We start from the raw sequence: 25,153 nt of genomic DNA on the forward strand, positions 1-25,153 counted from the left end.
GGAACTTTTTAAGCGCCACCTACCTTGGCACTTACGAAATAACCCGCGAAAATTTGTAATTCATTTTGATTGGCAGGAGAAATGAACTTAAAAAGTTGAGTCAGCAAAAATTGGATCACTGATCCGATTTTTCCAAGCCAACTTTTTTGGTGACTCAACTCATTCAGCATCTATTCACACGACACAACTAGTTGATTCAACTCGAGTTGACCCATCAAGCCGAGTCAAAAAGTTGGATCGTCTGAAAGAGCCTTTAGAAAGACGACATCAGAATTATGAGACGTGACCGATAGTAAGTTCTCAAGCCCGGTATACCCACAAAACCCGCATAGAAAATAACGTTGAAGATTATGGGGCACAATTATTTCTGTTAACTGTATGTATTCCTGGCTTATTTTAACCCAATAGGTGTTTTAAAACTAAAACTAGGCATTTTCCAAAAAGCGGTGTCCCTTCCTTTAAATATATATATTTCATAATGGAAATGGAAGCATTTTGGTCAAAGCTCATTTAACCAACGACCATATATACTTACACAAAACTATTACACATTCAAAATGTCCATATTCCCCCCCCCCTTTGACCCCATCCTTAACGAGAAGGAAGTGGTTAAAAATACGCATCTAAAGGTCATGATCCTTCCGACGCACTAAAAATTAATTAAAGCGCACCTTAAAGGTTTTGGGGGGAAAGGTCCAAACTTTTTAAAATTCATCCAAACATCCCGAGCTCTACCTGCTGAAGTCCAGAATAAAAGGATGTAATCCGACGGTGCAAGAAGGGGGGGGGGGCTTGAGAGGAAGAGGGGGTAGGATCTAAGCTCGTTTTACGTCGAGAAAAATGGGCCTAGTTTACGCCCAAGCTAAGCCTAAAACCTCTTAAATTCTTTGGCAGGTGCAACAGCGTTAAGTATACTAATAGAAACCCATGGATTCGTTCTATAAGTATACCCTCACTTGACACTAAAGCCAAGGGTTAGTTTGAGCTAGCAATTCATCGAGATTTGTGTAAGGGATAATAGCGGACGAGACATATATTACATGGTAGAATCCCCTCTTTGGAAAAAAAATTCCTTTTGAGAATCCTCCGCTCCGGGAGGGCGGTTGCCCTAGTCAGCCAGCAGCCTACGTTGCGTCAAGATTAAGCGGAACTGGCAGTTTAGTACAAGCATAAGTTCATAATGTATGTTCCTACCATAAGTATGACACTACCTACACTTCGTAATTCTAGAGACTTACAGCTCGAGCTACTTCTAGCAGAACGACGGAAGAGAGAATTGAAGTACTATACTCTCGGTTGGTTAGTTTTGCAGGACTTCCACCTTCATGCCTATTTAGTCTGCATTACTAAGCCTTTGAACAGCGCTTTACCTCGAATCTATGACCTACTTCAATCACTTCATGTCAAGCTCCAGTTTGTAACCATGGTGTCAAACTTATGGAACATATCTTATGAACTTAAGGTTTAAGGTAGTTCTCAAGTTTGGCTAGCGTCTCCGGATCAAGGCTTAGTTCGCATCATCATAATGCACTTTAAACTTTGAACTCTTAACACCGTGGTGAGGAATTACAAAGTCAGAGAGAGAGATAGAGGTTGGATTCCAATAACCACGGATTAACATCGATTATAAGGATGTACATATCTGAACTAGTCTCAGATATAATTGCGGTGGAAGGTATATATATGTATAGGTTCAGATACAGTCGTTTTCGAGGGTTAACGTTTAACAGTCACGGAAGTTCTAAAGACATTACCGCTTATGGAAGCGAGATCTTTGAAGTTAATTGAAGTTTCGACCCTTCCGGCTCTCATTTGAATTGGACTATTTATATGTTACGAGCAATTGATAATAGAGTATACAGGGTGTTTCTGAATAAAGGTCTGTAAGAAATTATGGGGAGCGATGTAACTTCTATCGCCATTTTGCTACAAGAAACACAATAAACAAGTTATGAACAATGGAGTGTTTTATGGATGACCCTTTAAAGTTGAGTAAGAAACTGATTTAGACAATGATTTCTAAATTAATTAAGGGGTCATCCGTTAAATACTGCAAACATAACCCGAAAACGGTTTCAATTGTAGCAAAATTTTTAACTCAAACTCCCCCAAAAGAACACAGAACACAGACCTTTCAGAAACACTCTGTATATTTTAAAAGCCATTTAGAAATTAATATTTAATGCACAATTCTTAACAAGCTTTCGACTGTTATTGCCATATTAGATTAAACAACAAAATCTCTAATGCGAACTTAAGCCTAAACCCTACCTAAGCCTAACGTCGCTCACCTATCTATTTAACTTCTTTTTTTTAGGCCTAAGGTATAGTATAACTTTAAAGGTTTCTTCCGTTTTTCGTTCTTCCGTCAAAGTCAGTGTTGGCGGAAGTAGGGTCAAAAGAAAGGGCTTTATATATTTAAGCCTTGGCCTTTCCTAGCTCTAATCCTCCTATACCACGGGACTAATCTCTTATTTTGCGCCCTAGTATGGTCTATAGTAACGCGAGATTCTTGGCAGGGCTTCAGCGTAACATAACGCCACGTCCATAATATAAGATTACAATCCCTAAAGGGTATAGGCACGTTCCGGCGGCAGACCAAGGCCCAAAAACCATGCACGCGCTCAACAGTTACCCAAACTTTCCTTGGAAAAAGATTAAAACTTTTTAGCGCCTGACCTGCACGAGCTAAAGTGAGGAAAAATGGAGAAATGAGGAGACAGGTATAGAAAAAAATCGCAAGATTGAAGTTAGAAAAATATTTGAGGTATTGGGTATCCCCCTGAATTCTTAGAGCGTAGAAACCTTGCTTACTTTATTGGAAAATTGAGAAGTTTTTCTTATTTCCGTGGCTTATACGTGGAAACCGGGTTCAAAGATTTGTGTAAATATTTAAGGAAAGATGAGAAAACGTATAAAATTTGGGAAGTAAACTTTTTAACCCCCAAGTACTTGATGTAATGTTGAGGTCAAAGTTGTAAGATTTAGGACAAGTCTTAATGTTTCGTTCAATTTGCCTTTATCAATTGCGTTATAAAGAATCGATCGTTTGCGCTTGGAGAAGGGAAGTTTAATACTGGAGTGGTGTAGTTGTGGGCGGCCTTCGGTGACTGTTTAAAAATCCCAAAGTTGGGCATCATTCAGTGCAGCCATCTCTCGGTGGCAATATTTTACATTACCTTAGTCACGTGGTGGTAAATAATAGTTCTTGTTGGCACCTAAAGCATAATCTATGCCAACCTAAAACCGGGGTACTATGGGTATGTAAATATTACGGTCATGCAAAAGAAGGGCCTTCTAGTGTTAACGCTGCTGAGTATGATTACCACTCCAGTATAAACTTCTCTTCATGCTCTAAAAAAAACTCGGTGCGACTTGTACGTTTAAAAACGGTTTTTCTGGCTTTATTTTTTGTACAAACTTAGTCAAGTTGGTTATAGCTGCATGCGACTGGGAGAGAAAATAAATAGCAAGGATGGATCTGTCTCGAATAGCCTTTGGCCTGGATATACAAGAAATGGAATGCAGGTAAGGTGATGTAGTTAGGTACATACTCAAGTTCTAAGTTAGTTTCGTAACGAAGCTTCCGGATGTCATCCGGAATTATTGACGCAAACACTCGAGGAAATAAAAAATATTCCTCTTAGATCCTAAGCCTAGTTTGTCCACTTCAAGAACTAGTAAACCTAATACGGGAAAGATTCTTGGGACCGTTGGGATCCTGAACTCGCGCCAACCTTTCATAGAATCTACAAGTTTCATAAAAAAAATGTGGCATGATATAATTCACGTAGGACAGGAGGTTTCCAAGGATGACGATAGACCTTAATCCACTTTTTCCCAATCGCCGGAAGTTAGGATTATCTTGGAGAGGAATAACGGGCAGGCTAGGAAATAAGACAGGTTTACAGGTCAAAAACCAGTTTATTAATAGCTTGGACCACTTTTTTTTATTCAAAACGTGAGGGTCACTGGTCCCAATGACTAGTTTATTAATTGCAAATCTATAGGAGAACAAGGGTGGGGACCAGTCTGGAGACCAGTTTATTATTTCGGAAACTAGGGGGTCACTGGTCCCAAGGACTAGTTTAAAAATTATGCTTATTTCCCAGCCTGATAACGGGAAGAAATTCTTCTGTCGTCTGCTACAGTACGCTTTTTTTGTTTTGCCTTTGTAGCAGACGACAGACGCTACTCCCTCCACGAATCTAGGGATAAGCCTAACTTCCGGCGATAGGGAATAAGGCTGGATTAACACCAACTTAGAGAACTTGTAACATAAACCCTCATAGGTTGTTTTTTCCATCGGCAGGGTTTACTGTTTCTGTCGATATTACGCAGGGGCGTTCAGTGCACGTATCAATGAGATTGTTTATGTAAATGTACGTTTAATCGGTTTTCCTCTTTGAACGCCGTTAACAACACGTTTTACTCTTTCCTTAGTTGGCCGTATATTTCCGGAAAACGGACCTAAGGAACAGTAAGAATTGACCCTGAAGGATTTTACGAATAATCTATTTACTTCCGGTATAACGGAAATATATTCAAAGGAACTGAGAAACAAGGGTTAAATCTTTTCGTTTAGACTCTGAAGTTCCGCTCGTATCCGATACGTTGAATATAACTAACCACAAGGATTTCTGCAAAAGGCGGAATGCCATTCCATTTTGGCTCGCCAATCCGTAAAAAAAGCCAGAGAAAAGCGTTTTGAAAACGAGCTCCGTTTCTTTATCCTCAAATAAGCTATAGACAGACAGACTGTGATACGGACCCACGCAACCAGTATAGAGAATCTACGGAAGAGGATGTGATTCTCTATATACTTTTTTCAGCTTATTTCCCCACCTTCACCTCTTCTCCCGCCATTTCCCGGGTGCGTGCTTTAACGAAAAAGAAAAAAAAAGGCGCGAAATATCTGGAAATGTAGGAAGAAGTTTAGTAAAGGAGCGCAGTGTTTATGTTACTAGTTTTCCAGGCCAAAAAACTTCTTTTCCATCTGGATAGGAATGGGGATGGGGGAGAGACGGAATACTCATATAAGGGGATAAAATTGGAAGCTATAAGAAGGGAGGTAGGGGCTATAAGGTCTAAGGATTGTCAACGAGGCGCCTAAAGAACCTTTCCCGCCAAAACCCTAAGCCACACTCTTATATCCAAGATTCCACCCTGAAGGAGGATAAACTACAGTGAGAGCCGCGGTATAGGACGGATGAAGAGAGAGAGAGAGAGAGAGAGAGAGAGAGAGAGAGAGAGAGAGAGAGAGAGAGAGAGAGAGAGAGAGAGAGAAAATAACTGTACTAAAGTGGCTGTTTGATGCGTTAGCAAATATGTGCGCGCGCGTGGAAGGCACCTGCGCAAACAATTAGCCCACAAATCGAATAGACAACTCTCAAAAAGGCCATATATATAGCTATTTACTCGTATAAGGCCTTGGCAAGTTTATAGCTACGAGTTTTGTTAAATAAACTCAACATAGCTTATGCAACGGACGCCAGTATGTTTGTGTGTATGTTCCAATCGGTAACACGAAAAAATTAAAAGATACAGGGTCTTTTTGAAATATCTGTCAGAAATTAAGGGGAGACTTCGAGTCGAAATTGTAATTTCTATCGTCATTTTGGCATAAGGGACACCATATTCAAGTTATGATTGCAGTATTTTACGGATGACCCCTTAATTAAATTAGAAATCATTGCCTTCAGTTTCTTAATTAAATTTAAAAATTCTCCAATCATGACTTGAAAACGGTGTTCCTTACGGCAAAATGTCCTAGAAGTTACATTTTCGACTAAATATCCCCCAAAGAACATTCCCCTTAATTTCTGACAAACCTTTGAGAAACACCCTGTATAGACTAAACTACTAGTTGGCGCCGTTGTGATTAACAATTTATACTCAATCCGAAGTATCATCAAAATAATTATGAACTTCAACATTACGTGGACGTATCTTTTAATAGAGTTGCGATACCACACGTAGCTATTAATATTACAAAATCGTAATTTTTCTTGTTTTATAAACCCACCAAAACTTGATTAGCCTTAGTAGTATTTTCCTGTCGTTTCTAATAAGATAATTTTTGCAAGCTGGCTAAAGTCGAGGCAAAATAATAGTATACGCCATGTTTACGTAACTACACTGCTTTTGAACAATATTTGAGAAATAAAAAAAATATTTCCTAAATAAAAAACTTAACATTAATAACCAAAACCTAATTACCCCACGGTAATGACAAATATTTTGATCCAGACCACTTGAATAATTAAGATGCGGATAAGTTGGAGATGGGGGGCAGTTAATTATGAAAGGGACAATGAAACATCTTTCTAAAGAAGCGTCAACTAAAATGGGCTTGACGCACCGTTATAACAAAATTTTAATCTATTTTAATTTCAACGTCAATTTTCGTTCACTACGCCAATAGTTCAAGCTTAAAATCGTTTAATTTTCTCTTCCTCTTCACCCTCCCTTTAATAAACCCTTCGGCAAATTTATCCCGTTAAAGAAATAGCTTTTTAATATGATGAGACTCTGATGGAAAAAAGCCAGACGTTTATTATATTACTAAATGCAGTCTGGCTAAGGCCCGAGAGAGAGAGTGTATTGAAAGCCAGGGCATTAGAAAGCAAAAGCGGATGGTATACATTGATCTTTCGACCTCCTAACACTAAAAGACATACCATACCACCTTCCATCCATCCCATCCCTTGGCCCGTACGCGCACATCGATGAAGCCAAAAAAAAAGTACATTTTCAGCGAGAGCGCTTTCCCATAAACCGATAAGCAGAATTAGAAGCAGACGCGGCGGCATATCTGCGCCTACACGTTTCCATCTCACATTTAAAATGCAATGCAAATAATTCTATTTCGTTATAAAGAGGGCGCTTTACATTATTTAGTAATATCCATTATTTATTATTGTCGTAAAGTGCATTTGTTTACTAATTTATATATTGAAATAAACATGATGTTTATTACTAAAAGTACGTTACTTGAAGTAAAAATAACAAATAAATAAATCTACCCTTTAAAAATGTAATCCCCAGAAGTAAAGATTAAACGCCACCAACGCGAGCGACTTGCGGAGCACTTTGAATAAATTATTAATTAGGTTAGTTTTATCATTGTTTGCTACTTGATTAAAGATTCAAGGTTTAAAAAAATGCGCTACAATGCGTTATGGTACATATTGGCAATGTTTATAGCCAGTAATTTCAACAATCACTAAAAGATTCAAAAGTAGAAACACGAGTGGGTGTAAAAACAGCAAAATCCATTAGATTCCATTGTAAAACATTTTTGAGACGAACTGAGATGCTGGAAATAGACTATTCCATTAATTCCAACAGAGAAGCAAAAACCATAAGGGCGGGGGAGATCACTCCACCTTCTTGGGCTACTTCCCTGGCGCCAAGAAGCACGGCCAATCACCGATAGAGACAGCGCGTGTAGTGGACACTCGAGCTCCTTGTGACGTTGCCTCTTAGTTGGCGCCAGGCAAGAAATAAATAACCTCTAAAATGGGGTCCTCCCGCCCGTATGTTGGAACAAAAACTTCTCTGTAAGTAATTGATGGAACGGTCTATCCCGCTATGATTTTATATAGTCCCTTCACATCCACCATATTTGAAGAGAAGATGATAAAAGAAATAAAAAAAACGAAAGGGGTAAGAAAAAAAAACCTCCATGATCTAATTTGGTGATTGGGAAAGAGAGAGAGAGGAAAAATAGTACTCTTTCTCCATTACTCTAGCCAGATACGATGGTGGAGAAACAAAATCATAAGGAAAAAAAGAGAGAGAATCTACAAGGCCCCCTCTTTTGCGTGGGTGGGGGAGGGGAAGAACAGGGGGTAAGATCATAAGATGGAAATTGATTTTTTAACCTTTTCCAACAACAGAGAAAATTCAACAAAAGGAATAGAAAGTTAAAGCGCATTCTACAGCCTATACTAAACTCCAAAGGTCATGTCGGTGGTGCAGTCGAATTGCTTTGTTTAGGGATGGACCACAATTATTAAAAAGCCTTTTGTAAGGAATATTAAAAACAAGATGAGCAAGACAGAGGGAGAAATTAGAAACAAGATGAGCAAGCCAGCGGGAGAAATTAGAAACAAGATGAGCAAGCAAGAGGAATAAATTAGAAACAAGATGAGCAAGCCAAAGATTCACTTTTCATCATGTTATTAAATGGTAGTTTAACAAACAAACCACTTTCTTAAATAAACATATAAACATAAGATTTTAGTTTGCGGGGAAATAAGTATTTACATAAAACATAAAATAAATCTTCAAAAGTAATCCAGTTACATCTTTACCCCATAGACTTAATGAAAATATTAAAAATCCTATTTTATATCCGTATGTCAAAAACCAGTTAAGAAAATTCCAGAAAAGTTAGTTCCTTATTTGCTAAATTAAATAGTCCGAAAGCTTAGACGCATTTTGACCTTACAACTACTACTCCTTTTGCTATATTCTCTCTGCAACAAAAAAGGGTTTGAACCAGTGTCATGCGCGGGATATTGATTTCAACGTTATTTTTGTAATCTCATTTTTTTTTGCACGAGCGTTCGAACTATATATTCCAATTTGCACAAATTGTGAAGTTGAAAGAGAAATAATATATTGACTGTATAGAATTCAACGGTTTTTTAAATGCATTTAGCATACGTAATATTGAGAAATTTTCCTTTCATAAAGAGGAGGTATATTTTTGATTTGAGGTTAGAGTTCAATATGATATCAATCCAGGAGAATTGTAAATATGTATTTTAGGAGAAAATCTCAACGAATTCTTTTGGAGAAAAGGTAGGACTTTACAAGTAGGCTAGACCTAAATCATAGAATAGAACAGAAAATAAAAAGTTTTCGAAGAACAACTTGTTTTTAGTTTTTTTCATCGTCACATTTTGGAGCTAAGCTTATTCCCAAATCCAAATAAAAGTTTTATTTGGCGTATAAGCCTTGGCAAGAAAAAAAAATAGGCTATCGTCAATCGCGTTCCCCCAACTCCGCATCTTTAACCAAAAGTCTTATAAAGTAAACACAAAGGTGGTCGCCCGAGACTGCCATATTGAATTACTTATTCCGAGAGAAAAGAATGAGAGTATCTTCAAGAATAAATACATTTCTTCCTTGAATACGAGAACTATTTAATTATTTAGCCAGGGAAAAGTAAAAAAGGAGCGCTGAATTTTAGGCGCATTGAGACTGAAGAACAGTGCCGTAACGGGAGAAACGGGGAAAACTGGGTTATTGCTTAGCACGTGGCATAACTTCCCGCCAAACTCGCGCTACGAACTGCCATCTAGTGACGTGAGAATCTTGATAAGTGAAAAAAATCGTCCCTTGGCAGCAGTTGCGCAATTGGTCATTTTCCGATTCAGCGCCACTGGCTGAGAATCTGGAAACTACTCACATAGAAACTGAGTAAACTTACGAAGAAGGTTCGCAGAATCACCGGCCATCTGACAATGATTCTGTGAACCTTCGTAATTTACACAGTCTCTATGGGAGTAGTTTCAAGATACCCCACCAGTGGCGCTGAATAAAAAAAGGTCCAATTAGTACGATACTTTTTTGAAAATAGTAGATTTTATGTTGGAGAGAGGTTGCTAAATAGTAACTCAATATACAAACAGTAACACACGTCATAAGAAGGAACCAATTAAACCCCACTTTCTCCCACTGTGATCGCGGGGTAGAACACCCCCACAATAATACTACTCCTTTTACATATTTCTAATGTGACTGACACCTAAAATATTCAATATTCTTAGGTAGAAACGATATAAATTCATTGTACAGTATACTATAGCGCATATATAGAAAAGGGGTTTAGAATTGTTTAAAAGGCATGATTTTGATTTTGTTTTCCTTTTTTACCATCGTTTGGTTTTCTCTCCTATCTTTTGCTTGTTTTATTTTTTTGGGCTAGACTCTACCTACCTCTTGGTAAAATTCAATTGCGGGACTCCTATGGGGGATGGAAAAAGACTTATATGCAAATTCTTAGTCGGGACAAAAACTTTTGCCAAGAGATAGATGGGGAAAAAATATAAAGGTTTTGGGGTTTTATACGAATCCCTATATATTATTATTTTAATCAATTAAATTGGAATTTTATTCAATTCCCCAAACCAATTTCTCCAAATCAAATTTTGCAATGTTTATCTGCCGAGTAAGAAAAAAAACGGAGCAATAATACGGGAATAGTTGTAAAAATATGAAAGATATTTTTGGGAAGGAAGAAATATCTGGAATTTATTAAATCGAACGTACAGAAGGTAAAACCTTTTAAATTCCCTTTAGGTTCATTTTAGTGAAAGGCACAAACCGATATTATATCGGTTCTAGCTTAATTTACCGATTACTCGGTTCGACATTATTTTACCGATTTATCAGTTAAATAATCGGTAAAAATCGGTTGTAAAAAGGGGCTCAATATCGATTTTATTGTGTTATAACTAATCAATTATCTAGAGTTGTCTAAATAATCGGTAAAAATCGGTTGTAAAACAGAGCTCAATATCTATTTTATTGTGTTATAAGTAATCGATTATCTAGAGTAGTTTAAATAATCGGTTAAAATCGGTATCGTTTCCAGTAAAACTTCGATATCGACATCGGTTAATTTACCATCATTAGTTTCAATTATTTTAAATTGTTAAATTGGGAAAAATAGTCTAGTTCCCTTTATCAAAGTTTAAATTACTTTAATCCATGCTCAACCTAAAATTAAATAATTTAGAAAAGATTTCCCTAAATAAGTGGGAATTAAAGCTCAAGCGAAATTTCAAATTTCAAAAAGGTCTTAGGAATATTTAAATTTATTCCACACCTATTTCAAAACATTCTTCAATACCATATCGTAGAATTAAATTTCTCTAAAATTAATTAAGAGTTACTGTACCTAAAATTCACTAACACACCCCCAAAAAATAAAGAAAAAAAATATATCAAATTGAAATTTAGCCTAGTACACATTCCATTAAAATTTCAAACAACAACAGAGAAGATAAAATAAAAAATAAATAAAGAAATAATACATCACGATTAGCCGACGTTGTTTTGGGGTTAACAAGTTTCTAAAAAAAAAATAATAATCCCACAGAGAAAAACAACACAGAAGAAAAAGAAAAGATACAGGACTTAAAAGAAAAAAAGATAAAAAATAAAAAAGGTCGTAATACCATCGGAAACCTCACATTCTACAACGTCGACATAAAAAAATCCCTTAAGATGTTGTAAAGCACGTTTAGGAGGAAGAGAAGAGAAATAGAAGAGAAGAGAAAGAGAGGAGAGAGAGAGAGAGAGAGAGAGAGAGAGAGAGAGAGAGAGAGAGAGAGAGAGAGAGAGAGAGAGAGAGGGAATGAAAACGAATTGCCCTTCGCTTTAAACTTGGCTGCTTTAAGCTGGCCACGAAATTAGAACAAATTTGGATCTGTCGGAAAAAGTTTCCTTTAAAACTCCTACGGTGAAGAGTTAAAGTGAATGTCAGCTCAGTTTCATAAACCCTTAAAAAAGCGCTAGAACTTCAAACATAAACCCGCCCTCTTATGGTGGCTTTGAAGATGGTTCCAAAAAAACGGAGGGTTATTATAAGGTCGAAGTACAATCGCCCCTTTTGATACACCCTGTATTTAAATCTCAAAAAAAAATATTTAATTTAAATTAAATTCGATATATATTAAAATACATGAAAATTACATTTCGCAGTAAAGCCAACTTATAGGCTGAATCTGGCTAATGCTATCTCTACGAGCCCCTGTAAAAGTGTTCTCCTGCCGTACACCAATGCTCTTCTAAATTGAGGTTTTCCGTCCAACTAACTTGATACTTTAATGAAAACGTAGGTATGATTCCCATTATCACCTTCTGATTTTCCCTTATAAATATATCTACAGGGTGTTACAAAATGGTTGACAATGGGAAATCAATTTTGAGTTGAAAATGTAACTTCTATGACAATTTACCCTAAGGGATACCGTAAACAAATTATGAATGGAGTGTTTTATGAATGACACCTTAAATATAACTAAGAAACTGAAAGAGAAAGCTAATTTAATTAAGGGGACATCCCTAAAACACTCTATCTAATCATAACTGGTAAACAGTGGCCTTTAATTCAACTTGCGAGAGAAGTTACATTTTCGACTCAAAATTACGCATCTTACTGTATTTCCGTCCAATAATTACCCTTTTTTACCATCCTGTACACATGGAAGATAATATATATTTACGTTAGTTCTTAATCAACGAGCCAGGTAAAGGTACGAGATCATATAAAGACAAAATCGCAATCTACATAGAGAAAAGTATGGACAAAACGCAAAGGCCTAAGCTTTATCAGCTTCACTACCTATCTTAACCGTGTTAACAAGGACGGTAAACTGGTATAGGTAACTGGCGCTCAACTCTACGTAAAAAAAAAGAAAAATAATGAAGCTGGCACAAGAAAGGAAGGAAAACAAGGATCTCGGGCAGACCTAAAAGGCATGGGGCGTTCATGGGCTGAACCGAAACCCTACTAGTCTTGGAAGCATCGCCCCGGACAATCGGGTTTCACGGTCGTGTAAGCGCGTTATGCAGAAAAGACCACCACCACCACCATAGCGAAATAACACAGCATGCAGCTAGGCTTTTCCGACAAAAAGAAAACCTTTTCGGGGATCGTCACAAACAATAAGGTTAAACGCGGAGCGGTGTGAAACACGTTATAGGGCCGGTCTGCAGGGTTCATACGACTTTTGGAAAACCGATTTCCCTGAGTTTTCCAGGGGTTTTCCCATATATTCCCTGAGATTTCCAGGGTTTTCCTCATATATTTCCCTGAGTTTTCCAGGGTTCTTCCCATATATTTTCCTGGGTTTTCCAGGGTTTTTATCATGTATTCCCTGATCTTTCCAGATTTTTCATAATACATTCCCTGACTTTTCCAGTGTCTTTTTCCATATATTTCCCTGAGTTTTCCAGGGTTTTTATTCGTATATGGAGTAATAACAACGGGAGTGTTCTATTACATATATAGTTGAAGCAACCCTTCAGAGCAAATTTACTCAAACCTCAAAACCTTCCCTGATTTTTACTAAAAATTTCAAATTTCCCCGAGTTTTTTCGTTAACTATTTATTTCCCTGAGTTTTCCAGGGTTATCCGGCTGTTTTCCATGTTTGTATGAACCCTGGGTGTGTGTGGCTTCGGCTTGATACGTCCATCGGGAAACAACCTCGCATTTTTATATATATATTTATACATTTTAAAACAACGATTCAAGGACTGGTTGATGGGGAGGAGGGTTGGAAACAGTTCTAGCGGAAAACCAAATTAAGACCGCACCAGAATGTAAAGACCTCGAGGCAGGGTTGGGTTTAAATAACAAGATGGTTTGGAGAATCTTCCAAAACCTTAATTCGTATTTGTCATTTAACTCGGTCAAGATGTAATAGGTCTATTTCATGTTAATTAATTACAACTCATTATAGTAGCGTATTATTTTTGATAGCGATACAATTAGTTCTTATAAAAAAACCCTCAGAGCAATAAACCCCGAAATAAACTAGTTTATCTCGGCTTAAAAACAAAAAGCGTAACTGCGGAAACATCCAAATTCCATTTTGATGATAATTTGGGCGTTATCTTGGCCAATTTCGATTAAACTACCGTTGCACTTTATTTTTACGCCGTTTTGACCGAGCTATCCCGTATTTGGCCCCCAAAATAAAACCGCCTCTACCTATAGCTGTACTAAAACAGCAGCATTACAAATACAAACACAGAATTATTGTAACTTCTCTTTGAGCTTTCAGTTCAGTTTATAGTACCCATTGATGAACCCAATTTCGTTACGAATTAATTAAATTTTCCCCAAAGTTATCTTTTCCCTTAATTATGCAAGTGCAAAGCTAAGGCAAATACACAATATTCATGATAATGTGGAATGAATTCATGATTTAATGTAAGTACTACTAGTGGAAGAAAACCGAGCAAACACCCAAGGAATAAAGCCTTGTGGTTCTAATTTATATCTAACTATTAGGAAGTAGATATAGTACCAAACTATAGTGGAATCCTATGCAGTGGAAAAAGTCCTCGTTAAATCCAACGAAAAAACGCGATAAAATGTTACGAAAGAAGACGGTAGAGGGGGTTATAAGATGGTTCAAGGAAGAACTTTACAACAGCGCCTCTAATATAGTCCAACAAAACTTAACGGTATACTCGTTAGTTCATCCCAAACCTAAAATACAATACAACAAACCCAATATCAACATTATTGCAAAGTTGTCTGTGTTTTCACCTAAAAATCACTACGAAACTTTGATAAATTATATAAAAACGTCTTGGTTTGGACCAAGGCCGAAAAAACAAACGATATGTGCGAGGTTTATCAATTGACTGAAGTTTCAGATATTGAAATTTTTTTCTAGTTCTTTTTATCCACTCAATCCTTAATCAATATTTAATTCAATCAACTGATTTTACTGTTAATCGATCTAGTCCCTCTAAATTAATTTAAAAAATTACATATCTACGCTTTTTCAAGAACAATTACATTTTCGAAAACATTTTATCATGAAATTAATTAATTAATTAACTAATTATCATGTCCAATCAAGATGGTTAAAACATGTATCTACCTGGGCTCGAACCTGGGACTTTCCGCGTGTGAAGCGGACGTGATAACCACTACACCATAGATACGTGATAATACTGAGTTTTCCAAGAGATCTAGCTAATTCTTATGTCCAATCACGATCGTCAATACATGTATCTACCAGGGCTCGAACCTGGGACCTTCCGCGTGTGACGCGGACGTGATAACCACCACACTACAGAGACGTAGTGACACTGAGTTTTCCAAGACATCTAGCTAATTATTTGTCCAATCGCGATGGTCAAAGCCGTACTTCTGTAATTAAGTAAAATTAACATACTTAGACTTAATTGTTTTGATCAAGCTGGCCGATAGCACACCCTGAATACTTAATTGTTAATTTAAGATAATTCCGAAAAGTATCTTCGCTGTAGTTTTTAAGTTATCGGTGGGGAAAAATCACGAAAAACCCATGTTAATCTCCATAGGAAATTAGCAAAAGCGGGTGAATATTACTTTAACGTTACAAAACGGTATCAAGTCATATCTACAAGGGCCTACCGGCCCTGTAGAATTCTGGTAGGCCTTTATCTGAACTTCGACCCAGAGATAATGTCTAAAACTAAACCCATATCAAATTTAATTCTTTGAAAACCTTAAATAAAGCCCATTGCACAATGCTATTGAAATGAACCGGGGGTCAAGGCATTGCAAGAACAGCTATATAGTTCACACGACAGACCTTGTAGCTGTGATGGTCTTTCCGTAAAGTGATTTAGATCTGCACTGTTCGGTCCACGACTATAGCCATTCTTTCTAGTTTGAGTTGGTAACTACAGACAGTGTACTACTAAGGGTCATCCGACAAGGCCATGGCCCTACTACTACCACTACTAAAACCACCGACGAGAATGAAGGGATACCACAAAAACTGAATGACCCTTTTTATACCCGGTCACAACGGAGAAGATATTTCTTTGCCCGTTATAAAAAGCGTGTACTTTTTTAAGCGACTCTTAGGTAATTTTAGGGTCCTGTTCGTGGGATAAGACACTTGGCGCGGTTTCATTGTACGCCCTTGGAGAAGAGACGTGAGATGGAATAGCATGATGGTGGGACATAAGCGGTAATGAAAGTCTCCCAATGTACCTTGCGCACTCCCCTATCTGGATTATTAAGTGCTGCCGCGTTCTAACAAATTAGGTTCTATTTTTAAGACACAGGGGGCATTCTATACGTTTTCGTACCAGGTTCAACCCTATCAAAACGCCCACCGAGGATGCTGGGAGGACTACGTTGCCATTCGGTAGATGGGGGTACAAAAGGCTACGTTATATGTTTATTTAGATTTCTACCCCGTATCACATCTTTCCTCCAAGTTAAGCGCATATTTAGATCCAAAAAACAGATGATTTTAAATAGAATATTTTTCCGAAAAAACAAAATACATTTGTTCAATTAATTTTCCGTTTAAATTAATTCGTTACGAAGATTAGTACTCAATTATGGTTTTCCTTGCATATTAAAAAAGTGTCCGACCCCTCAGTTGCATCTTTATATAGAAACACTAACAAAACCCCATGATGGGAAACTAGCAGTGTTGGGTCCAAAACCTTTTCCTTTTTGTTTCTCTTGTACAAGATGTTTGGTTCAAATTAAGTATGACAATAGGTGCAAAGCCTCATCACTGAATTTTGGTTCTATACTAAGAGATACACTTCATTGACTAATTTAACTTGAACGAGCAGTAAGATGCTGACACTCGGAAAACGAGAAATAACGGGACTATATTCTGTACAGTTTTGGGGGAATATATATATATAAATTAAGTTCGTTTCACCCTATGACTTCAGCACTAATACCGGTATACATCCCTGTAAAACTGGAGCGTTTATCTATTACAATATTGAATATTCCGTTTGAAATACGTGTGTGTGTAATTTGGGGGTAATATTATACGCTGTTGCTGAATCAATCTGAAATCAACTATATCTTATACCACCTGAAGAATTCCATGCATTTTAAGATTCATTTAGAGCATTGCAATGCGGTTGTCGTAGGCCTATTGTAACATTGAAGATACAGTTCTCTTAAACTGAAATGAAGCGCGAAATAAGCTTATTATTTTTCGCAATTTTCCATCTTATATAAAACCCGATTGCATCATCTTATCTTGAATCTCCATAGACTCTAATACAACATAAAAAAGGCAAGAAGATGCTATTACTGTAACATATTCATGAAAGGCCCGGGAGTTAACATAGTAAAATGAAAAAGAGAAAAAAGATAAACACGATATTTCTTTGGCATTCGGTCCCTATTTAATAATTTTTCTTTCGTCTCATAACTTTTTAATATTTTTCATTTCGGTTTATTTATTTATTTATTTTTTAATTTTTTACTTATGACGTATTTCATTTCGAATTATTTTCTTTTTATTTTAATACTAATAACTTATTTAATTTCGTTATCTAAAATTACGTAACCTTAATTGCATTATTATTCTTCATAAAGGTCTACTTTATTGATTACCAACTTCCTCTAAACGGTATTTTAAAATCCAAGTAATAAACTTTCTAAAAATATATTAAAAGGATGAATATTGACATCTTATACCTCTGAGCAGCACGTGGTTTGTTTACTTAATGCTCTCACTTAGTTAAGAACAATATATAACCCTTTAACTTAAGATGGAAACCAGCTCGGGGGGATTATTTAGACAGACATCAAATGTCAAATTAAAAGAATAGCGCGATTAAAAATTCATAAAAATGATTTATATTACGGTTAAAACAATATATTTAGTGATAACTTAATCAATCAATCATTTGGCGTTTACCCCGTGGGTTTCCCAAAGGTAAATCGCGAAGGTACAGTACAATATCGAGGGGACAGTCACTATGTTTAATCGGTGAACACGCTGTACATGCACTAAAACGATTACGCGGTGAACATAGGATCTAATACAGATTAGATCATCGCCTGGGTTCAAATAGAAGACACTATCGTTGCTAGGTGTGGTTATGTAACACACTTAGCTAATGCGATGCTGTTTTGTTAGTGTGTTTGTTAGTTAGTTAGTGGACCCCAGTTACACGAAAAACTAATGTGGACAGAAATTGGTTGATAAAAAATTCATAACTAGATTCAAACTCGTGAACACGCCCTCCCCAACACGAAATCGTGATTAGATTGGCTTGTTTTAAAACTGCGAAAGAAATATGAACTATTACAACCAGATCTGGTGTCTTTCAAAAATACTGCCGAATAGAGTGAACTCGAGAGTGCAGTATAGAAGGCAAGTAATTTTACTTCCAATAACTTCAAAACGAGACTGCGTTAATACATGGATAACATTTCTCCTATATATATCTATCACTACTTTAATGCAAAGTTAAATTCAAAAGCGAAAAATGTCCGGTTTCCCATCACTACGCAGCCAATAAATAATGTTGACTTTAAAGGTCTATTCTAATACATCTTCTAATGCATCAATCACTTTCCCATTAACTCTAACCAAACCGATAAGACTTAACGCTCAAAATAGGCCATAAAACTTTCAAAAACTAATATTAGATTTAAAGTAGGCTTTTAAAATCAATATCATCTTATAAGTAACATAAAGTCTCTATAAGTATGCCAGAGAGAGAGAGAGAGAGAGAGAAAATGAACTTGACCAACTCGTGAAAATTTTTCGACATCTTTGAACATGTCGCCACGAAAACTAATAATAATACGAAGCTGCATACTTATGAACACTACATGTTATTTATGAAGTAAACCTAAAAATAATTCATCAGCCAATATTTGAGGTTTTTTGGGGGGCTAGCTTTTCTAAGAGAACAACGTCAGCCTATTCATGAAAAAGGCTAATCGACCACCCTGCTATAAAGAAATTCTTTTGATCTCTAAAAATCACTGAAACAACAAGAAAAAAACTTTCTTAAAACCTGATAAAAGTGGCAGTTTCCTTTCCTAATTCCTAACTATACCAGGAATGCATACCGCTAATTGGAATAATTGTGCCCCATATATATATATATATATATATAACCCATGTTAATTAATTTCAACGCGGGTTGTTGCAACCATAATAGTGTAGAGGGTTTTTAAGACTCCTAAATAACGTGTAGGGTGGTCTAAAGGACCAAAAACCCCACTTCACGGAGGTCGCGGGGTTTTGGGAGAGAAAAACGTTCTCTCACATGAAATGGAAAGTTTTTGAGTCACGCTCTCCCCATACCCCTTTTTTTTTATTGAAGCTAGTTTTTTTTTAAGAGAGAAAGGCAGAAGTAAAAGAAGAGCGCGAGTGGAAGGATGTACTTCCTCTCGAAACATTAAAATTTTCACTTTTAAAACTACAGAAGAGTATTCGTAATTATTTCGAAACTAATGTTACAACATTAAATGGTGCCGAAACCCGGGACCCTTAGCTAATTAATATCGAAGAACGGGTCAATTAGAACTTAGAAGATTTTAATATCGGAATAATCGCGAATTAGAAGAAGAAGAAAATGGCGAACTACGAGGACTCGGCCGAGGTCGTAGCCGCTAGGAAGAAGCGAGCACCAGTGCGTGCCCAAGTAACCAGGTTACTAAAGAAGATCGACGATGAGCTAGCCAATGATCCAACTAATATCATTAATTTGGAATCAATGCTCACTGTTTTAACTCAGAAGAAGACGACGTTGGAACGAATGGACGCATTCATTTTGGATGAGATCGCGTCAAGCGACTTATCGACAGAAGAAGAAGTTACGGCGGAGGCGGATACGAGTGCTGATATTGCGGACAGACTAACTTTTTATAAGACTAAATTGAGCTTCGCGATAACGAACTGCAATAAAGAAGAGTCGGTGCGGTCCGCGTCAGGGTCTACAAGTTTATCAGCGGAAACCAGTGTGTTTGTTCCAAGAAACACTAACATTCCATCAGCTCCAGCTAACAACAGTCAGGAGCGGCCACCGGAAGCGGAAGAAAGTTCATCAGCTACGCAAGTACAGGTCCCAATTCCTTACGAACATTTAGCGCATGATCAATCACAATTGGTGTTACCAAAATTAGAAATAGCTAAATATGACGGGGACGTATACGAATGGACCAGTTTTTGGTCTCAATTTGAAGCCGCAGTTCATTTACGTAATTGGCATGATACTACTAAATTTACTTATTTAAAGTCATATTTAGAAGGAGCTGCGGCCACGAGAATCACTGGTCTATCCGTTACGTCGGAAAATTATAAGATCGCGATTGATCTATTGAAAAATAGATTTGGACGTCAAGATGTTTTAGTTATAGCGCATATCAATAAGTTGACCCATCTTCCTGCAGTAGAAAGGTCTAACGATATCGTAGAATTACGAAAGTTTGTTGATATTTGTGAGGTAGAAGTTAAGAGCTTACAAGCATTAGGCATTAATGCAGCAGATAGCCAATTATTGGGCCCGATAGTCATGAGTAAACTTCCAAATGATATCGGTTTAGATTTTAGTAGATTAAGACAAAATGACGGGATAGGGCAAAAAATTAGAATCGAAGAATTGTTAATATTTTTAAGAGACGAAGTACAGAGTAGGGAGCGAGCCTTTTCATTTAAGCAAACCCCTACTTCTGATACCAATAATGCCACCTCCCGCGAACCTCGTGCACCGAGAGTAATAGGAAATGCTAAACCCCAAAATAACGGGTACAAGCCTACGGCTCAAAAAGGAGAAAGATTTTCCACCGTAGCGCTGGCCGCTAACGCCGAAAACACCTGCATTTTCTGTGCCAAGAGCCACAAGGCTGAAGAGTGTAAGAAGTATACAATAGAAGAAAGGAAGGAGATTTTGAAGAAAAAAGCGCGCTGCTATAACTGCGTATACGGGCAACATTTGGCGAGGTTTTGCAATACCAAATTAACCTGTTACTACTGTAAGAAGCGCCATCACGCTGCCGTTTGCGAAAACACGGAGGCGAAGGCGGAGATTGTCAATCAAACCGCGATGTCAGAGATAAGCGCGATCAACGGGGAAGCCTCTACAGTATTATTACAAACAGCTCTCGTTATCGTATATGGCATCGACAATAGTATGGAGCTACGCGTGTTATTTGACGGGGGGAGCCAAAGAACTTTTATTCGAGAAAACGTTTCGAAACAGCTGAATCTCCCAGTTATTGGAGTGGAAGAATTGGTCATCTATCCCTTTAAAAAGAAAACACCGATTTTAGCCGTATGTAGAAGAGTAAAACTTACTTTAAGAAGTTCTAAAAACGGGAACTCCCTGGAAATCGAGGCGTTGGAGTCCCCAGAAGTTACTTCCGCCACTCTGCGGGTACCGGATAGAGAGCTAAGGAAGAAGTTAGAAAGAGAAGGACTCGTAATGGCCGAAGAAGAATTTTATAAGAATGGAATTTCGGACGGAATCTCCATCTTAATTGGATCAGATTATTATTGGAAGGCCATGACGACTAACTGTAGAAGATTAGACGACTCTATGGTAGCCATGCAAAGTATTTTTGGCTGGATTTTGCAAGGTCCAGCTGGACAAGCTACAACGACAGGTGAAATTAGCGTTTCAACTATTATAACGCAAGCCCAACCTGTAGAAGACGAAAATACAGTAGCAACCGTGCTAAAACAATTTTGGGAGATTGAATCTCTGGGTATTATTGAAAAGACCTCCCAAAGCTCATCCTTAGACGAAGAAGCTATGAAAAAATTAGAAGAGTCCATTACTTTTACGAATGGACGTTACGAGGTAGGCTTACCGTGGAAAGAAGACAATGGAGAAGCGTCGAACAATCTGAACGTGGCCATGAAGAGATTGTTTAGTTTAATACGAAGATTTAAACGAGATCCCGAGCTTTATCAAGCATATCAAGAAGTATTCGACGACTATTTGAAAACCGGAATTATTGAAGAAGTTCATGATGACAGAGAAGCCAGGCCACTGAAGGAGAATTACTTGCCTCACCAACCCGTCATCAGGAAAGACAGAGAGACGACCAAAACAAGAGTCGTTTTTGACGGATCATCTCATGATTACAACCAACCCTCGATTAATGACCGTTTGATTCCGGGACCAAATTTAAATCCCGATTTGCTCGATATAATTATCAAGTTCCGGTCACACAAGATCGCCATTGTTTCTGACGTGGAGAAGGCTTTCTTGCAAATTTCCCTATCAGAAAAGGATCGTGACGCTGTCAGATTCCTATGGTTTAAAGATGATCCAAGCCAGATGGCCCAAAAAGAAGATCCTGAAGTAATTATCTATCGAATGAGAAGAGTCCTGTTTGGTCTCACTTCAAGCCCGTTCCTCCTGACTGCCACTATCAAGCATCATTTACAGAAGTACAAAGAGCAGTATCCCGAAACGTACAAGATTCTGAACAACGATCTGTACATCGACGATTTAGTGTCCGGAGACAAGAACGACGAATCAGCTTTTAAGAGGTCAAAGGAGTCCTGTAAAATAATGGAAGAGGGAGCAATGAACCTCCGCAAGTGGCAGACCAACTCTTTGGCATTACGCAAAAAGTGGCAAGATGAGGGAATGGTAGATAAACACCCTTCAGAACTAGAAGTCGATTTAACCGCTTCAACGCAGATGTTAAAGGTTCTGGGTATTTCATGGCATCCCAATGAAGACGAGTTCAGATTTCAAGTTGACCGGATACTGGAATATTTAGAAGAATTCAAAAATACAAAACGCAGCGTGCTGCAAACGTCAGCCAGAGTATTTGATCCAGCCGGATACATATCACCCTTTACAATCAAAAGCAAAATTCTCTTTCAAGAAATTTGGGAAAAAGGGGTTGATTGGGATGATCCCCTCCCCTTGGATCTTCTAAAGAAGTTTGAAGACTGGAGACATGATCTCCCCTTTTTGAGTGAGGTCACCATACCTCGATATTATCAATCAGCTCACCTAGAAGAAGATATTTTATCAAAGCAATTGCATTGTTTCACCGACGCAAGCGAGCGGGCATATGGCGCCGTTGTTTATATACGCTACGAGACAACATCTGGAAGATTCGGTGTAAGCATGGTGGCGTCGAAGACAAGAGTATGTCCGATCAAAAAGATAACGCTCCCCAGATTGGAACTAATGGGCGCACTAATTGGGGCACGGCTAACTAAAAGGTTACAAACCATACTAGAAATTCAGGAAGAGAGGATAACCTTCTGGAGCGATTCCCTGGTGACGCTGCATTGGATAAAGGGAACCGCTAAGAAATGGCAACCGTTTGTCTCGAACAGAGTGTCCGAGATACAGCAATTAGCAGATCCCAAAACATGGAAGTTTTGCAAAGGAAAGGAAAATCCAGCGGATTTTTTAAGTCGAGGACAAGGCGTCAGAGAACTCATTTCAAACGAAGTCTGGTGGAACGGTCCAAATTGGCTAGAACTGCCAGAAGAACAATGGCCCGTGTCGAACCATAAATTTAAAGAATCTGATACAGCCATTAAGCAGATAATCGAGAGCGAGAAGCGAAAATGTTACGAAGAAGTCGCGCAGAACAGTTGCGCTGTAGAAGACAAGGTCGAAATTTTGGACCTAAATAAATATAGTACATTATCACGTCCCGTCAGAATTATAGCTTGGGTCATGAGATTCGGACATAACACTCGAAATTCTGGAAAGAAGAAGTCGGGAGAACTAAGCGCAGAAGAATTAATGAGCGCTGAACAACATTGGGTGAAACGCACTCAAGCTGAAGCCTTCACCGAAGAATTGAAGTCGCTGAAGACAAAGAAGAAAGTAACCAACCCCTCGAAAATTAAAGAATTTAACCCGTTTTTGGACGAAAACGAAATAATAAGAGTAGGGGGACGGTTGCAGGCTTCAGACTTCAGTTATAGCGAAAAACACCCGATTCTTCTTCCGTACCAACACCGTTTCTCAGAGCTACAATTAAACTCCGCCCATCAAAGAGTCTTGCATTCAGGGCTTTCGGATACCCTTGCTCAATCGAGAGAAGAATTTTGGATAGTGAGGGGAAGGCAACTTGCCAAGAAAGTTTTAAATCGATGCATTGTATGTAAGAAATGGAAGGCACAGCCGGCCAGCGAACTTACTGCCCCCCTGCCAAGAGACAGAGTCACCGAAGCTCCTTCCTTTGAAATTACCGGGATGGACTTCGCTGGACCCGTGTACGTTAAGAACGCGGGACAAACTACGAAGGCTTATATCGCTCTTTTCACCTGCGGGGTCACAAGAGCCGTTCACCTTGAACTTACGTCAGACTTGACAACTGAAAATTTCATGTTGTCCTTTAGAAGATTCGTCGCTAGAAAAGGCGTTCCTCGCGTAGTATATTCGGACAATGCCCAGACATTTAAGAGGGCTGACAAGGAATTAAAAGCGCTTTTTGACACAATAGAAGATTCGAGAGTACAGAATTACTTCGGAAAGAACGGGATAACTTGGAAATACATTGTTGAGCGCGCGGCGTGGTGGGGAGGATTCTACGAGAGAGTGGTGCAAATGACCAAAAAAGTAATGAAGAGAATCCTGGGGCGAGCGTTTTTGTCCTTTGAAGAAATGACAACGTTTTTGGCTGAAACAGAAGCAACAATTAATTCAAGGCCAATTACGTACGTAAACAACGCTCCCCACGAACCGTCACCTCTGACCCCGAGCCATTTCCTATTGGGTAAAAGAGCTACATCACTCCCCCCTAAAGGGGCGTCGAAGTCGCAACCAAAGGATTCCACACAGGTGGAATTGACGAAACGTTGGAAGTATCGCCAGAGTTTATTGGAAAAACTTTGGTCTCGTTGGCGTTACGAGTACATTCTAGAATTGAAGTCAGCCCATAGGGTGTCGCAGCCAGGCGACGGCCAGATTAAAATGGGAGGCATGGTGTTATTGGTAGAAGATAAACAACCACGCCAAACTTGGCAATTATGCCGTATAGTAGAAGTTTTCAAGGGTCGCGATGGTCGCGTTAGATCATGTTTAGTTAAATTACCGTTCGGAAAAACATTAAGAAGACCCATAAATCTATTGTGCCCTTTAGAAATTGAAACTGAATGATTTAACTGAATTGCTGGAAATTTATTTTGATTTGTAATTGTTTTTCAATTTTTTTGTTGTATTTGTATCTTTAATTCATGTAACAGAAGCGTAAATTTTGAATAAGAAAAAAATGTAGAATATAAATTGTACGGACTAAGGTATGAACAATCGTTCATAGGTGGGGAGAGTGTTGCAACCATAATAGTGTAGAGGGTTTTTAAGACTCCTAAATAACGTGTAGGGTGGTCTAAAGGACCAAAAACCCCACTTCACGGAGGTCGCGGGGTTTTGGGAGAGAAAAACGTTCTCTCACATGAAATGGAAAGTTTTTGAGTCACGCTCTCCCCATACCCCTTTTTTTTTATTGAAGCTAGTTTTTTTTTAAGAGAGAAAGGCAGAAGTAAAAGAAGAGCGCGAGTGGAAGGATGTACTTCCTCTCGAAACATTAAAATTTTCACTTTTAAAACTACAGAAGAGTATTCGTAATTATTTCGAAACTAATGTTACAACACGGGTTTTGTAGGTATACCGGGCTTGAGAACTCACTA

The 25,153-nt window shown here is 38.1% G+C and overlaps 2 protein-coding genes and 1 non-coding gene across 8 annotated transcripts in view; 1 reads left to right on the plus strand and 2 right to left on the minus strand.

The window, feature by feature from the left end:
- The window catches only part of LOC149691713 (agrin-like), a 390,035-nt gene that overhangs the window by 166,531 nt on the left and 198,351 nt on the right, over positions 1 to 25,153 (minus strand). The gene's annotated exons all lie outside the window — the stretch shown is intronic.
- On the minus strand, positions 14,633 to 14,705 carry TRNAV-CAC (transfer RNA valine (anticodon CAC)). The gene has a single exon. It is a non-coding gene; the product is annotated as a tRNA-Val (tRNA).
- LOC149691719 (uncharacterized) lies at positions 18,899 to 24,959 on the plus strand. The gene is made up of 2 exons (XM_089869114.1): positions 18,899 to 22,726; positions 22,844 to 24,959. The coding sequence occupies exons 1-2, from the start codon at positions 19,113 to 19,115 to the stop codon at positions 24,621 to 24,623; spliced, it is 5,394 nt and encodes a 1,797-aa protein (XP_089725240.1). The 5' UTR covers positions 18,899 to 19,112; the 3' UTR covers positions 24,624 to 24,959.

This window comes from Phalangium opilio, unplaced genomic scaffold (assembly GCF_054372755.1).
Source record: "Phalangium opilio isolate 3A_F unplaced genomic scaffold, DU_Popi_V2 ptg000025l_1, whole genome shotgun sequence".
Lineage (NCBI taxonomy): Eukaryota > Metazoa > Arthropoda > Arachnida > Opiliones > Phalangiidae > Phalangium > Phalangium opilio.